Source organism: Erythrolamprus reginae, chromosome 1 (assembly GCF_031021105.1).
Source record: "Erythrolamprus reginae isolate rEryReg1 chromosome 1, rEryReg1.hap1, whole genome shotgun sequence".
NCBI classification, from domain to species: domain Eukaryota; kingdom Metazoa; phylum Chordata; class Lepidosauria; order Squamata; family Dipsadidae; genus Erythrolamprus; species Erythrolamprus reginae.
In genome coordinates this window covers 424,045,119-424,060,694 of record NC_091950.1, presented here as the reverse complement: position 1 = coordinate 424,060,694, position 15,576 = coordinate 424,045,119, and the positions used below count along the sequence as shown (strand labels likewise).

Sequence of the window (15,576 nt, the reverse complement as noted above, 5' to 3'; positions counted from 1 at the left end):
CAATACATAAGAGAATAGACATGTATCACATGTTTTTGCTGAATTTTTAAAATTAAGGGAGACTAGGATAGCGCTATTTCGGCCTTGTATACTACATATGTACACATGTATTACTACATGTATATGGTAATAACATACCATACATAAAACTATAATTGGCATTTATATTTTTACTTATTGAAATCACAATGCTAGTTGTCGATGTATTTTTCCTACTTTAATGTTTTTTACTGCTTTTTAGTTAATTTATTAAGGGGGTCTTAATAATGATGGATAATGTGTGATTATCAGAATAATTGGGACTGAATATATGAAATGGATGATGATGGAACGAAGGGATATACATATGGGTGGGATGTATAGCTTACCTGGGGACATGGTTTGTTAGGTTAGGTTGGTTTGTTAGGTTGTGTGATTGTTTTCTTTTTTTTTTTACAATAATGGGTTTTAAATTGCTTTTTATCATTACATTTCTACATGTTGTATTATGGTTGTGAGCCGCTCTGAGTCCTCGGAGAGGGGCGGCATACAAATCTAATAAATTGTTATTATTATTATTAGGGCGAGGCAGGGCGACCCCCCCAAGGATTTCCAACACCCCCCCACGACTCCTCCCCTGTGCTCAACCCCAAGCATCTTGGGGGAGTCCAACGGGGGACAGGAGGGGGGTCAGCAGCCCCCTTTTGCCAGCTCCAACATTTCTACCCCCCCCAGCGCAATATAGATTAGATACAGATTCTTGGAAAGGGACCTTGGAGGTCATCTAGTCGGAACTCTTTGAGGCCTGGGCCAGCAGACTCCCTCCCCTCCCTCTCCTCCTCAGTTTGGGTGGGGTGGGGGGCTGCCTCTCTCCACAGTTCCTTGGCCACTGGTCCTTCCTTACTCTCCTGACTGTCTCTCCCTCCCCCCCAAAAATACCACCATGGGCCACGTGGGCAGCTGGAATGAGCAATAGCCTTTAGACTTATATACCGCTTCGTAGCGGTTTACAGAATCAGCATATTGCCGCCCCGAGTCTGCGGAGAGGGGCGGCATACAAATCTAATAAATAATAATTATTATTATGTCAGTACAACACAGCAAACGAGATCACTATGCTGGATTTCGTATTTCATCACCAGTCGGGCACTTCCCAAGCACCTAGGACTGCGTGATGTAGCGGCGAATTATGTTTGCCGATCCCAGTAAAGGGGCCTTTTGCAATTGACAGATGGAGATTTTGTCAATTTTCAAATGTCTGTTGAGATCTTTTGGCATTGCGACCAGATTTTATTATTATTATTGTTGTTGTTGTTATTATTATTATTATTATTATTATTATTATTATTATTATATTGCCTCCAACAATGTGAGTCCTAATTTTACTGACCTTGGAAGGAAGGAAGGGAGGGACGGAGGGACGGAGGGAGGAAGAAGGGAGGAAGGAAGGAATAGCAATCGCATTTAGCATTTAGACTTATATCCCGCTTCCTAGTGCTTTTCCTGCCCACTCTAAGCAGTTTACAGATTCAGTCTCTTGCCCCCAACAATCTGGGTCCTCATTTGACCCACCTCGGAAGGATGGAAAGCTGAGTCAACCTGGAGCCGGTGGTCAAATTTGAACTGCTGAACTACAGCTAGCAGTTAGCAGAAGTGGCCTGCAGGGCTGCACTCTAACCACTCTAACCTCAGGCTCTTCCAGGTACGATCCCCCTCCCCAGGGTAAATTTAAGATTGACCCCCCCCCCTTTAAAACATTTTGGGGGGGGCAGAAGAGCAGGCTGGAGCCTCCTGGAAGACCTGCCTCCCCTAGTCCGGATGGCCATTTTTCCCCCGTCCCGTGTCAGCAGCCCAAATAATTAACAGGGGGTCCTTGGCTTACGACAAGCCAAATCAGCAGGGAAAAACGGATCCGCTTAACAACCATGCTCCTCATTCAACAATGGCAGGGATTCACTTAACGCCCGTGGCAAGAGAAGTCATAAAATGGGACGAAGCTCACTTAACAAATTCCTCACTGAATTTTGGCTTCCAACTGTGGTCGTTAAGTTGTATTTTCCAGCGGGCCTGGTTGCTGGTGCTGCGTTTGGCTTCAAAGACCCCTGGCCAAGAGCAGTCTACCTCTTGATGGATATTAGAATAGAATTAGAGTTAGAATAGAATAGAATAGAATTAGAATAGAATAAAATAGAATAGAATAGAATACAAAATGGAATGGAATATGGAATGGAATAGAATAGAATAGAAGCTGGAGGTTTTCTAGCCCATCCCTGGGCTCAAGCAGGTGACCCTATACCCTTTCAGACAAGTGACTGCCCAGTCTCTTCTTAACCCCCCCCCAGTGATGGAGCTCCCACGACTTCTGGTGGCAGGCTGTTCCACTGGTTAATGATCTTCACTGCTGGGAAGTTTCTCCTTAATTTGCAAGCTCTTGCCTAAAGGTAGACTGTGCTTGAACAGGGAGGCTCTCCTGGCGACTAGCTCCTGAAGATAAAGACCCCAGGAGACCTGGATCCCTTTTAGTGACCCTTTCCTTCCTTTTTCTTCTCCACCCCTCCCAGCCCCCGTCGCCCCCTTTACCTGAAAACCCGGCTGATGAAAAAGAATGGAATAGAATATGGAATAGAATGGAATGGATTGATATGGAATGGAATGGAATAGAATAGAATAGAATTCTTTATTGGCCAAGTGTGATTGGACACACAAGGAATTTGCCTTTGGTGCAGATGCTCCCAGTGTACATAAAAGAAAAAAAGACATTGGTCAAGAATCATGTGGTACAACACTTAATGATTGTCATAGGGGTCAAATAAGCAATGAAGAAACAATATTAATAAAAATCTTAGGATACCAGGAACAAGTTAGCTGTTGGGTTAATCACTGGAGGGTTTTAAGAAGAGACTGGACAGCCACCTGTCTGAAATGGTGTAGGACAAGTCATGGGATCTCCTGCGTGAGTAGGGGGATGGACTAGAAGACCTCCAAGATCCCTTTAACCTCTACTCTGATTGAAATGGTATAGGGCAGGGATGGCAAACCTTTTTTGGTTTGCTTGCCAAAAGGGTGTGTTTGTGTGTGTGTGTGTTTTTGTGTGTGCTAGCATGCGTGCATGTGCCCACACCCCTTCCCTCCCCCCTCACGCATGCGCACTCCTTATTCTGCCCCTCACACATGCGCAGAGGCCTTTCTGAAGCCTGGTACGTGAAAAAAAATCACCCAAACACGCTTCTGGTGTTCTGTTGTGTTGTTTTTTGCACTCTGGAGGGTTCCGGGAAGCTTCAGAGTGCCAAAAACAGCACAATGGGCAAACCGGAAGTTCGGAAAATGCACTTCTGGTTTGCCCATTGGAGGATTTTTTTTGCCTCCAGGGTTTCAGGAAGCTTCCCTGAACCCTCCAGAGTGCAAAAAACAGCACAACAGACAACTGGAAGTTCAGAAAACTCACTTCCCGTTTGCCCTTTGCACTGTTTTTGGCACCCCGGAACTTCAGGAAGCTTCCCCGGACCTTCCAGAGTGCAAAAAACAGCACAACGGCAAAATAGAAGTTTGGTAGACACACTTCCTGTTTGCCCATTGTACTGTTTTTTGCACTTCGGGGCTTCAGGAAACTTCCTTGAACCCTCCAGAGTGCAAAAAAGCAGCACAACGGCAAACCAGAAGTGTGTTTTTTGTGAACTTCCGCTTTGTCGGTTGGGCGATTTTCCCTGAAGCATCCAGAGGGCGAAACGGGTTTCCCAAGGCCGAAAATCAGAGCTGGCACAAGGCAAAGTCTCCCGTGCCCTCCGATATGGCTCCATAGTGCGAGAGGGTCATCATCACGGCCCTATATTATTTGTTTATTTACGATCTATTTATTTGATTTCTGTGCCACCCACTAAAACTTTAGTCTTGCTAGAGAGTTGGGTAGATCGGTCATCCAAGCGAAGGCCTATCCGTGTTGGGCTGTGACTGTGCTGTCTAGAGATTGAGCCTCCATGTTTAGCAGCAGTATACCTGGCGAGGAAGGGAAGATGGAAAGCCGCAAACAGGCTAAACGGAGATATGGGGAACCATCTCCTCCCATTCAGCTGTGATGGTATTGCCCATCGTTGGCTTCACGCCTGGGGTGTAACTTCCTTACTGTTTGGAAATCCTGGCTTATTTGCAAGCTATGTTTCAGAAAACCACCATGTAGCATCCTTGGTGAACCCAGGATGGGCCAAATTGTTAGACCTTTTCTCATCCTTGCAAATCCACCCCTGGATTTACACTGTACAGGTAATCCTCAACTTGCCACCAGTTTAGTTTCAAAGTTGCAATGGCGCTACAAAGGGACCTACTACCAGTCCTCTCACTTACAACCGTGGCGGTATCCTTATGGTTACACAATCAAAATTCAGGCAGTTGTCATCCATCATGTACAGTGATACCTCATCTTACAAACGCCTCATCATACAAACTTTTCGAGATACAAACCCGGGGTTTAAGATTTTTTTGCCTCTTCTTACAAACTATTTTCACCTTACAAACCCACCGCCGCCGCTGGGATGCCCCACCTCCGGACTTCTGTTGCCAGTGAAGCACCCGTTTTTGCGCTGCTGGGATTCCCCTGAGGCTCCCCTCCATGGGAAACCCCACCTCTGGACTTCCATGTTTTTGTGATGCTGCAGGGGAATCCCAGCAGCGCAAAAACGGGCACTTCGCTGGCAACGGAAGTCCGGAGGTGGGGTTTCCCAGCGAGTGGAGCCTAGGTGAAATCGCAGCATCGCGAAAACACAGAGGTCTGGAGGTGGGTTTCGAGGACTTTGGTGTTTTTGCGATGCTGCGATTTCACTGATGCTCCTTTCACTGGGAAACCCCACCTCCGGACTTCCGTTGCCAGCGAAGCGCTCGTTTTTGCGATGCTGGGATTCTCCTGCTGGGATTCTCCTGCAGCATGGCAAAAACACAGAAGTCCGGAGGTGGGGTTTCCCATGGTAGGGAGCCTCAGGGAAATCTCAACAGTGCAAAAACGGGTGCTTCGGCTGGCAAAAGGGGTGAATTTTGGGCTTGCACGCATTAATCGCTTTTCCATTGATTCCTATGAGAAACATTGTTTCGTCTTACAAACTTTTCACCTTAAGAACCTCGTCCCAGAACCAATTAAGTTTGTAAGACAAGGTATCACTGTATTTATTATGCTTGGTCGTGTGACAGCCCTTTGTCACTTTCTTAGATGATAATAATAATAATAATAATAATAATAATAATAATAATAATAATAATGCGTAATTCACCGCTACGTTACGCAGTCCTAGGTGCTTGGGAAGCACCCAACTGGTGCTGAAATACAAAATCCAGCATAGTGATCTCGTTTGCTGTGTTGTACTGAAATAATAATAATAATAATTTATTAGATTTGTATGCCGCCCCTTTTCCGAAGACTCGGGGCGGCTCACAACAATGGCTGGATTTGCTTAGCGACCGTGTGATTCACTTAACAACCTGAGCTGAAAAGGTTGTGAAATCAAGCAGGCCTCACTTAACAACCAATGGAAATTCCAATCTCAATTATGGTCGGACATCAAGGATCACCCGTACATGAATTGAAAAACCCTCGGTGTTAGATCAAGAGGACTAGCACCAACACGGTTCTTTGTTGACCGGAGCTGAGTTCCAGTTCCTGTAGCCACCCCTGCGGAGAGGCTGGGGTTGAATTCACACAAGACAATTAACACAATTGTTGTTTCCCTGGGCTCTTCTTGGTGCTGGGAGAGGAAAAGAGATTACCCAGTGGTGCAGGCTTCCCGGATGATCTCTAGGGATCCCTTCTCCCACAATGACAAATTCCGGGCCCCGGGGTCATCCAGGGAATGAAGGCCCAAGCTGTGTCTGTTGTTTGCAAGATGCCAACCTCTGCTTTTGCTCTGTGTGTGTGTGTTTGTGTTTTATCCGTGTTGTATGAGGATGTGCCACGCCCGCTTTAGCATGGCCGGGGCAGTTTTGTGTCAACACACAGAAAATCCTGGGTTCACACAAGTCACATTTCCCATTGGGGGAAGTCTAGGCAGTCCTCTCTGTATGTTTGTGTGTATTTTGGGTGTGTGTTTGTGGGCCTGCTTTTGGGGGTTTGGGAGAAAGTGACAACCACGAGGGACGTGTCTGAAATGCAGAACGGCATAACAAAGGCTGGGAGGCCGTGTTGAGATGTCTTGTCACGGTGATGTGAAAAAGTACAGCCAACACCACCACAGCCACAAATATTGAAAGAGGAAGGAGGTGGCAGCCAAGTGGTGGTAGAGGTTGGCTCTAAATATTGGAAGGCCGGTCCCAGGTCCCTTTTCCCTTTTAGAGTCTTTCTTTCTTTCTTTCTTCCTTCCTTCCTTCCTTCCTTCCTTCCTTTATCTCTCTCTCTCTCCTCTCTCTCCTTCTTTCCATTCCTTCCTCCCTTCATTTTCCTCCTTCCCACTCTTCTTTCCTTTTCCTTCCTTCCTTCCTTCTCCTTCCTCCCTCCCTTGCTTCTTTCCATCCTTCCTTTTCCTTCCTTCCTTTTCCTTCCTTCCTTTTCCTTCCTCCCACCCTTCCTTCCTTTTTTCCTTCCTTCCTCCCACCCTTCCTCCCCTCCCTCCCTCCATCCCTTCCTTTTCCTTCCTCTTCCTCTTCCTCCCACCCTTCTTTCCATTTCCTTCCTTTTTGTTCCTTCCCTCCCTTCCTTTTCCTTCCTTTTCCTTCTTTTTCCTCCCTCCCTTCCTTGCTTCCCTCATTCCCTCCCTTTTCTTTATTTCCCTTCCTCCCATCCTTCCTTCCTTCCTTCCTGCCTCCCATCCTTCCTTCCTTCCCTTTCCTCCCTTCCTCCCTTCCTTCCCAAACAGACACCTGTTTTTGAAGCTGTTTATTTTGTACGAAGTTACAGATCTGTGCTGGATTGTCTGGTTCTGTTGAACCTCCTAGAATTGTGCAGTCAAAGAAGCCACATGGAACTTGGGGTCCAACACTGACCAATGCCAAGTTTGGTAGCCAGCCTGAATTGTGCCCGGCGTACCCCACACTGAACAAGAAAGCATGAAACTAAAATGGTTCCAAAAATCCCAAAATTGGGGATTTGACTCTTTTTACAACTTACATACAGGCATTTCTCAACTTACAACCACACTTGTGCCCCAAAATTTCTGTTGTTAAGGGAGACGTCGTTTTAAGTGAGCTTTGCGCCATTTTACAACTTTCCTTGTCTCGGTTGTTAAGTAAATCACTGCAGTTGATAAGTTAGTAACCCGGTTCTTAATTGAATCTGACTTCCCCCTTGACTTTGCTTGTCGAAAGGTCGCAAAAGCGGATCACGCGATTCTGAGAACCTGCAACCGACCTGAGTACAAGCCAGTTGCCAAGCAGTGGTCGTAAGTGTGAAAAACCATTGTAAGATTTTTTTTTTTAACACAAGAACAAGGGTGGCACAATCTGAGGTTAATTGGGGTAAAGACCAGAAGCAACGTGAGAAAATATTATTGTACTGAAAGAGTAGTAGATGCTTGGAACAAACGTCCAGCAGACGTGGTTGGTAAATCCACGCTAACTGAATTTAAACATGCCTGGGATTAACATAGATCCATCCTAAGATAAAATACAGTATAAGGACAGACTAGTATAGTACAGTATATACTATAGTATAAGGGCAGACTAGATGGACCAGGAGGTCTTTTTCTGCTGTCAATCTTCTATGTTTCTGTGTTTTCACTGCTGTTGTAACTTAGATCAGTCACTAAATGAATGTTGTAAATTGAGGACCTGGAGAGCCACCTGACACACAGATATGTGACTCTGGGTGGCACAAAACAACAGTTATGAACTCTAAAAAACAATAAATGTTGTGTGCATGTTTTTTAAATTATGGGTTTTTAGCTTTCTAATTATTGAATTTGTGTTATATATTGTTTTCTGTTGCTGTTGGGAGCCACCCCAAGTTTGCGGAGAGGGGCGGCATACAAATTTAATAAACAAACAAACAAACAAACAAGAAATAAAACCAACAGATTAAAGTAAACCGATATAATAAACAGTTTAACCCCCCCCCCCAAGAATGAAGGCAGAAGAACAAACAGTCACGTAATCTCATGTAATCTTCTAGACAGTTTATTATAATGGGATAAAAAAGGCTGGTGAAGAAAGGAATGCTTTAAGGGACTTGCCAAAAATGGACAGAATTAGGGCATCTTATCAGAATGCAGAGTAACAGAGTTGGAAGGGATCTCGGAGGTCTTCTAGTCCAACCCCCTGGCTCAAAGAAGCAGAACCTATGCCCGTGATGGTGAACCTTCAGCACGTGTGCCGCAGGTGGTACTCGAAGCCATATCGAAGGGCATGTGAGACTTTGCCATGTTTCAGTTCCAGCATGTGCCAGCTGATTTTGGCCTTGAGAAAGACGTAATCAAGAAAGTCATTGTATACAGTCCAGTCTCAACAGTTGGATGATTGCAACCAAGTACAGTGGTACCTCTACCTAAGAACTTAATTTGTTCTGTGACCAGGTTCTTAAGTAGAAACATTCTTAAGTAGAAGCAATTTTTCCCATAGGAATCAATGTAAAAGCAAATAATGCGTGCAAACCCATTAGGAAAGAAATAAAAGCTCGGAATTTGGGTGGGAGGAGGAGGAGGAAGAGGAGGAGAGTCAATGTTGAAGGAAGAAAGTGAGGTGAGTGTCCTCTTTTGCCTTTCCACGCTCAGACGCTCCGGGAGGCAACCTCGCGCCGGGTGTATGGGAGGCAGCGCAAGGGAGTCACCACAGCTAAGTGGTTTATTCCCTCTCCAAGTGCCCAGAGAAATGAAAACGCTCCGTTCGCTCTGGGCTGACAAAGCCTCCTTAAGCACCACTGAAAGGCTCCTCTGGCAGCCCAGAAAAGCCCGAGATGGCCAGGATTAAAGGGGAATGGCAGGAAACTGGCAGCACCCAGAGGAAGAGCCTTCTCTGTGGCGGCCCCAGCCCTCTGGAATCAACTCCCCCCGGAGATTAGGACTGCCCCCACCCTCCTTGCCTTTCGCAAACTCCTCAAAACTCATCTTTGTCATCAGGCATGGGGGAATTGATTCCCCTGGGCCGTTTCCGCTTTATGTATGGTCTGCATGAGATGCATGATTGTTTTTATATTAAGGGTTTTAAATTGTTTTAGTATTGGATTTGTACTGTTTTTGTTGTGAGCCGCTCCGAGTCCTCGGACAGGGGCGGCATACAAATCTAATAAGTAAGTAAGTAAGTAAGTAAGTAAGTAAGTAAGTAAGTAAGTAAGTAAGGAAGGAAGGAAGGAAGGAAGGAAGGAAGGAAGGAAGGAAGGAAGGAAGGAAGGAAGGAAGGAAGGAAGGAAGGAAAGAAAGAAAGAAACAAACAAACAAACAAACAAACAAACAAACAAACAAACAAACAAACAAACAAACAAACTGGCCGGGCCTTCGTGCCACTCTCAAATTTCCTGGGAATTTTTTCCGGGCTCGGGTTCTTAAGTAGAAAATGGTTCTTAAGTAGAGGCAAAAAATCTTGACTACTTGGTTCTTATCTAGAAAAGTTCTTAAGTAGAGCTACCCCTGTATAATGATATTAGAAGGGAGGAGCTGGGTTCACTAGCAAGAATTGCTAACCTTCTGAAAGATAGGGAAGGAGGAAACTGAATTTTATTTTTTTGCTGATCTCTCTGTAGCTCTGTCTGCTCGGCCTCCCTGCCCCCCCCCCTGAAATCCCCTCCTTCTTTGCCACTTGTTTTCTGGCTGCACTGAGAAATGTTAGTTCCGCTTATTTGCAATTAACAGTCACCTGCTGGTGGAACAGAGGACTGTAAGAAATCTCTAGGGAAGGCTGGCGATGAAATTTATTCTCACCTCTTGCATGGAGGCCCCGAGAGAGTTTTTGCCGACACTTGCCCTGTTTCTGAGCCAGCCTGCTTCAAGAGGGGAGGACTTCCACTCCCAGAATCCCCCAGCCAGCAGACTTTAAGAGGCATGGACTTCAATTCCCAGAATTCCCCAGCCAGCAGACTTTAAGAGGGGAGGACTCTCACTCCCAGAATCCCCCAGCCAGCAGACTTTAAGAGGGGAGGACTTCAATTCCCAGAATCCCCCAGCCATCAATGCTTTAAGAGGGGAGGACTTCCACTCCCAGAATCCCCCAGCCAGGATGCTTTAAGAGGCGTGGACTTCCACTCCCAGAATCCCCCAGCCAGCAGACTTTAAGAGGGGAGGACTTCAATTCCCAGAATCCCCCAGCCAGCCTGCTTTAAGAGGGGAGGACTTCCACTCCCAGAATCCCCTGGGCAACATGCGTTATTCTCTTTTGTGACCTTCTGACAAGCAAAGTCAATGGGGAAGCCAGATTTTCTTAACAACTGTGTTATTCACTTAAGAATTGCAGTGATTCACTTGAGAAGCGTGACAAGAAATGTCATTTATTTATTTACTAAACTCATTGCCTGCCCCCCCATCTTAACACAGGATAACTCTGGGCAGCTTAACAACTTAACAGCTGACAGCTGCAACACGTCACCATTGTCTCATTGAGCAAGTGATGTGTTGGGCTCAATGGTGGTTTGTAAGTCAGGCTGTGTGTGGGAAAAATAACCTTAGAAAACAGTCCAGGATTTTTCTTGGTGTGGTGTGTGAATGAATTCTCCTTGGCCACCGAATAAGAAGGATGGAAATGGTGCTTGCTGTCACAGCCAGATGTCAACAGAGTTGGGAGCAACCCTGGAGGTCTTCTAGTCTAACCCACTGCCCAACCATATACCATTCCAGACAAATCTCTTCTTTAAAATCTCTGGAGGGACGGCGGGAGAGCAGAATAACGGAATTAGAAGGGATCTTGGAGGTCATCTAGTCCAACAAACACACCCCAAAGAGGAGACCCTACAGCATTTTTGACGTTTGGTGGTCCACTCTCTTCTTGAAAGCCTCCAGGGAAGAAGCTCCCACAACTTCCAAAGGCAACTTCTGTTCCACGGGTTGATTGTTCTTCCTGTTAGAAAATTCCTCCTTAATTCCTGCTTGCTTCTCTCCTTGTTTAGTTTCCATGCTAATAATAATAACAACAACAACAACAACAACAACAATAATAATAACAATAACAACAACAACAACAACAACAATAATAATAATAGAAACATAGAAGACTGACGGCAGAAAAAGACCTCATAGTCCATCTCATCTGCCCTTATACTATTTTCTGTATTTTATCTTAGGATGGATCTATGTTTATCCCAGGCATGTTTAAATTCAGTGACTGTGGATTTACCAACCACGTCTGCTGGACGTTTGTTCCAAGGATCTACTACTCTTTCAATAAAATAATATTTTCTCACGTTGCTTTTGATCTTTCTTCCGACTAACTTCAGATTGTGCCCCCTTGTTCTTGTGTTCATTTTCCTATTAAAAACACTTCCCTCCTGAACCTTATTTAACCCATTGACATATTTAAATGTTTCGATCATGTCCCCCCTTTTCCTTCTGTCCTCCAGACTCTACAGATTGAGTTCACTAAGTCTTTCCTGATACGTTTTATGCTTAAGACCTTCCACCATTTTTGTAGCCCGTCTTTGGACCCGTTCAGTTTTGTCAATATCTTTTTGTAGGTGAGGTCTCCAGAACTGGACACAGTATTACTGTATTCCAAATGTGGTCTCACCAGCACTCTATATAGCGGGATCATAATCTCCCTCTTCCTGCTTGTTATACCTCTAGCTATGCAGCCAAGCATCCTACTTGATTTCCCTACCGCCTGATTGTACTGTTCACCCATTTTGAGACTCTCAGAAATCACTACCCCTAAATCTTTTTCTTCTGAAGTTTTTGCTAACACAGAACTGCCAATACAATACTCAGATTCCCCAAGTGCATTATTTTACATTTGGAAATGTAACTTCCAAAGGCAACTTCTGTTCCATGGGTTGATTGTTCTTCCTGTTAGAAAATTCTTCCTTAATTCGTGCTTGCTTATCACCTTGTTTTGTTTGCATGCTAATAATAATAATAATAATAACAACAACAACAACAACAACAACAACAACAACAACAACAACAGAGTTGGAAGGGACCTTGGAGGTCTTCTAGTCCAACCCCCTGCTTGGGCAGGAACCCTACACTATTTCAGACAGATGGTTATCCAACATCTTCTTAACAACTTCCAGTGTTGGGGCATTTACAACTTCGGGAGGCAAGCAGTTTCATGGATGAATTGTTCTAACTGTATGGAAATTTCTCCTTAGTTCTAAGCTGTTGTGGCTAGCTTCAGGCCAGGTGGAACATAAGTTGCTTCTCTCCTTGTTTAGTTTCCACCCATTGCTTCTTGTCCTACCCTCAGGTGCTTTGGAGAAGAGCTTGACTCCCTCTTCTTTTGGGCCACCCCTGAGATACTGGAAGACTACTGTCCTTTCTCTCCTGGTCCTTCTTTTCATTAAACTAGACATAAACCCAGTCCCTGCAACTGTTCTTCGTATGTTTGAGCCCACAGTCCCTTCATCATCTTTTTTGCTCTTCTCTGCACTCGAGTTCTAACATCTTCTTTATAATCGTGGAGATATAAAATATTTCTTTCCCCCCCCCCGGCAGGTGGATGTGGAACAGGTGGATCCCCGAGGCCGAACCCCCTTACACCTGGCCACCACCCTGGGTCATCTGGAGTGCGCACGAGTTCTCTTGCGGCACGGCGCAGATGTGGCCAAAGAAAATCGGTCCGGCTGGACAGGTGTGTTACCATTTCTCCCTTGGCAGGTGAAAAGAGGAGCTGAGCATCAGCGCATTTTCTTTAGCAGGAAAGGTTTCCCAGAGCTGCCAAATGCTACAGAACGCACAGGTGGTCCTCGACTTATGAACATTTTGAAGTTATGTCGGACTTCCCTGGGGAGGGAGGATTTGCTATCTGAAAATTCCAAAGCTGGAAATTCCCCAGTTAGCAGCAACAACAATACAATACATAGAATACAAATCCAATAAAGTTAAAAAATGAGATTTAAAACCCATAGATATTAGAAGCAATCATACTGCACAATCACACTATTCTCATATATTACAGTCAGGAAAAAAGGTGGTGGTGGGGGAAGATATAATTATTCCCCACATGCCTGGCGACATAGATAGGTCTTCAACATCTTGCGGAAGGCGGGAAGGGTAGGGGCAATTTGAATCTCCGGGGGGGAGTTGATTCCAGAGGGCCGGGGCCACCACAGAGAAGGCTCTTCCCCGGGTCCCGCCAAACGACATTGTTTAGTCAACGGGACCCGGAGAAGGCCAACTCTGTGGGACCTGATTGGCTGCTGGGATTCGTGTGGCAGAAGGCGGTCCCGGAGATATTCTAGTCCAATGACATGTAGGGCTTTATAGGTCATTACCAACACTTTGAATTGTGACCGGAAACTGATTGGCAACCAATGCAGGCCGCGGAGTGCTGGCGAAACGTGGGCAGATCTTGGAAGCCCCACGATAGCTCTCGCGGCCGCATTCTGCACGATCTGGAGTTTCCAAACACTCTTCAAAGGTAGCCCCATGTAGAGAGCATTACAGTAGTCGAACCTCGAGGTGATGAGGGCACGAGTGACCGTGAGCAGTGACTCACGGTCCAGGTAGGGCTGCAACTGGTGCACCAGGCGAACCTGGGCAAATGCCCCCCTCGCCACAGCTGAAAGATGGTTCTCTAATGTGAGCTGTGGATCGAGGAGGACACCCAATTTGCGGAACCTCTCTGAAGGGGTCAATAATTCCCCCCCTCGGGTAATGGATGGACAGATGGAATTGTCCTTGGGAGGCAAAACCCAAAAATGAATTTTTGTCATTGCTACTCACTCTGAAGAAGATTTTTTCCAGCCCTAACCAGCCAGATTAAGGATGGTAGCCAGATGAAAAATTGATAGGCAGATTTGCAAATTCCAAAGCTGCCAATTCCCCAGCCACTATGCTTTAAAGGCAGTGGTCTTTGTGCTGGCTGAGGAACTCTGGGAGTTAAAGTCTACCCATCTTAAGGCTGCAGAGGTTGATGAACACCATTCTGTCTCTTCAGCAAAATCTGAAAAATGAACTGAAAGTCTTTTATAGGAAATGGCTTGTTATTCATGGGTGTGTGTGTTTATTTAAGTGTTATGGTCAAGGTCCGTCGATTCACACTTCTGAACATTTTCAGTTCACCATTTCCAAAGTTATTTTCTAAAGGATTTTGAGTGAATGTTTGAAAAAGATTTTCAAAAGAATTTTAATAAATTAAGAGTGGGGAGGGAGGGGGGGCAGAGAGAGCAAGAAACAGGAAGAAAGAGAGAAAGGAAGGAAGGAGAGAAGGGAAAGAGAGAGAGAGGAGAGATTAAAAGGGAGAAAAAGAAAAATGAAAAATGATTGAGGGGGAGAATGAGAGATGGGAAAGAGAAGGAAACAAATGAGAAAGAAGAAAGAAAGAAAGAAAGGGGAGGGAGAAATGAGAGAGAAAAGGGGAGAAAAGAAAAATAAATAAATGAGAAAATGATGGAGGGAGAGAATGAGAGATTGGAAAGAGAAGGAAACAAATGAAAAAGAGAAAGAAAAAGAAAGAAAGAAAGAAAGAAAGAGGAGGGAGGGAGAGAGAAAAGGGGAGGAAAATAAATAAATAAATGAGAAAATGATGGAGGGAGAGAATGAGAGATGGGAAAGAGGGAAACAAATGAAAAAGAGAAAGGAAGGAAGGAAAGAAAGAAAGAAAGAAAATGCGCTATGTGCAAAACACATGCAAAAAGAGAAGGATTTTATTGTGTAATTACAAATATCCAGTTTGTTCATTCAAACCGTCCTCGACTTACAACCACCATCGAATCCAAACTTTATATAGCTAAGTGAGAGATTCGTCAAGTTTTACCCCATTTTACGACTTTTCCTGCCCCAGTCGCTAAGTGAATCTGTCTTCCCCATTGACTTTGCTTGTCAGAGGGTCGCAGAAGGGGGTCGCGTGACCCCTGGACACTGCCACCGTCATAACTCAGTCTGGCCAAGCATCCGACTGAAAATCATGTCCCTACAATGGTCGTAAATGTGAAAAATGCTCCTAAGTCACTTTTTTTCAGTGCCATGGTCACTAAGCGAACCGAGGACTGCCTGAACATTCCAGTTTACCAAGCATTGAAATTTTTGATTCGGTGGCCCTGGGGGATGCTGTGACGGTCATAAGTGTGAGGACTCATTACAAGTCACTTTTTTTTCCACACTGCTGTTTATTTTTATTCTTTCTTTCTTTCTTTCTTTCTTTCTTTCTTTCTTTCTTTCTTTCTTTCTTTCTTTCTTTCTTTCTTTCTTTCTTTCTTTCTTAGATTTGTATGCCGCCCCACTCCGTAGACTCAGGGCGGCTAACAACAGTAAGAAGACAATATGAACAATTCTAATATTAAAAATAATGTAAAAAACCCCAATTTAAGAAACCAATAATACATACGGACATACCATGCATAAATTTTATAAGCCATGGAGGAAGGGAATATCTCAATTCCCCCATACCTGATGACAGAGGTGGATTTAAGGAGCTTACGAAAGGCAAGGAGAGTGGGGGCAACTCTGATATCTGGGGGGAGTTGGTTCCAGAGGGTCAGGGCCGCCACAGAGAAGGCTCTTCCCCTGGGTCCCGCCAAACGACATTGTTTAGTCGACGGGACACGGAGAA

General features: G+C 45.0%; 1 protein-coding gene across 1 annotated transcript in view; it reads left to right on the top strand.

Annotated features, from left to right (window-relative positions):
- LOC139158050 (ankyrin repeat domain-containing protein 13B-like) overlaps positions 1 to 15,576 on the top strand; it is a 51,406-nt gene that overhangs the window by 606 nt on the left and 35,224 nt on the right. Inside the window, 1 exon segment of the mRNA XM_070735441.1 lies at positions 12,519 to 12,654. Within this exon segment, the coding sequence (XP_070591542.1) occupies positions 12,519 to 12,654 (136 nt within the window).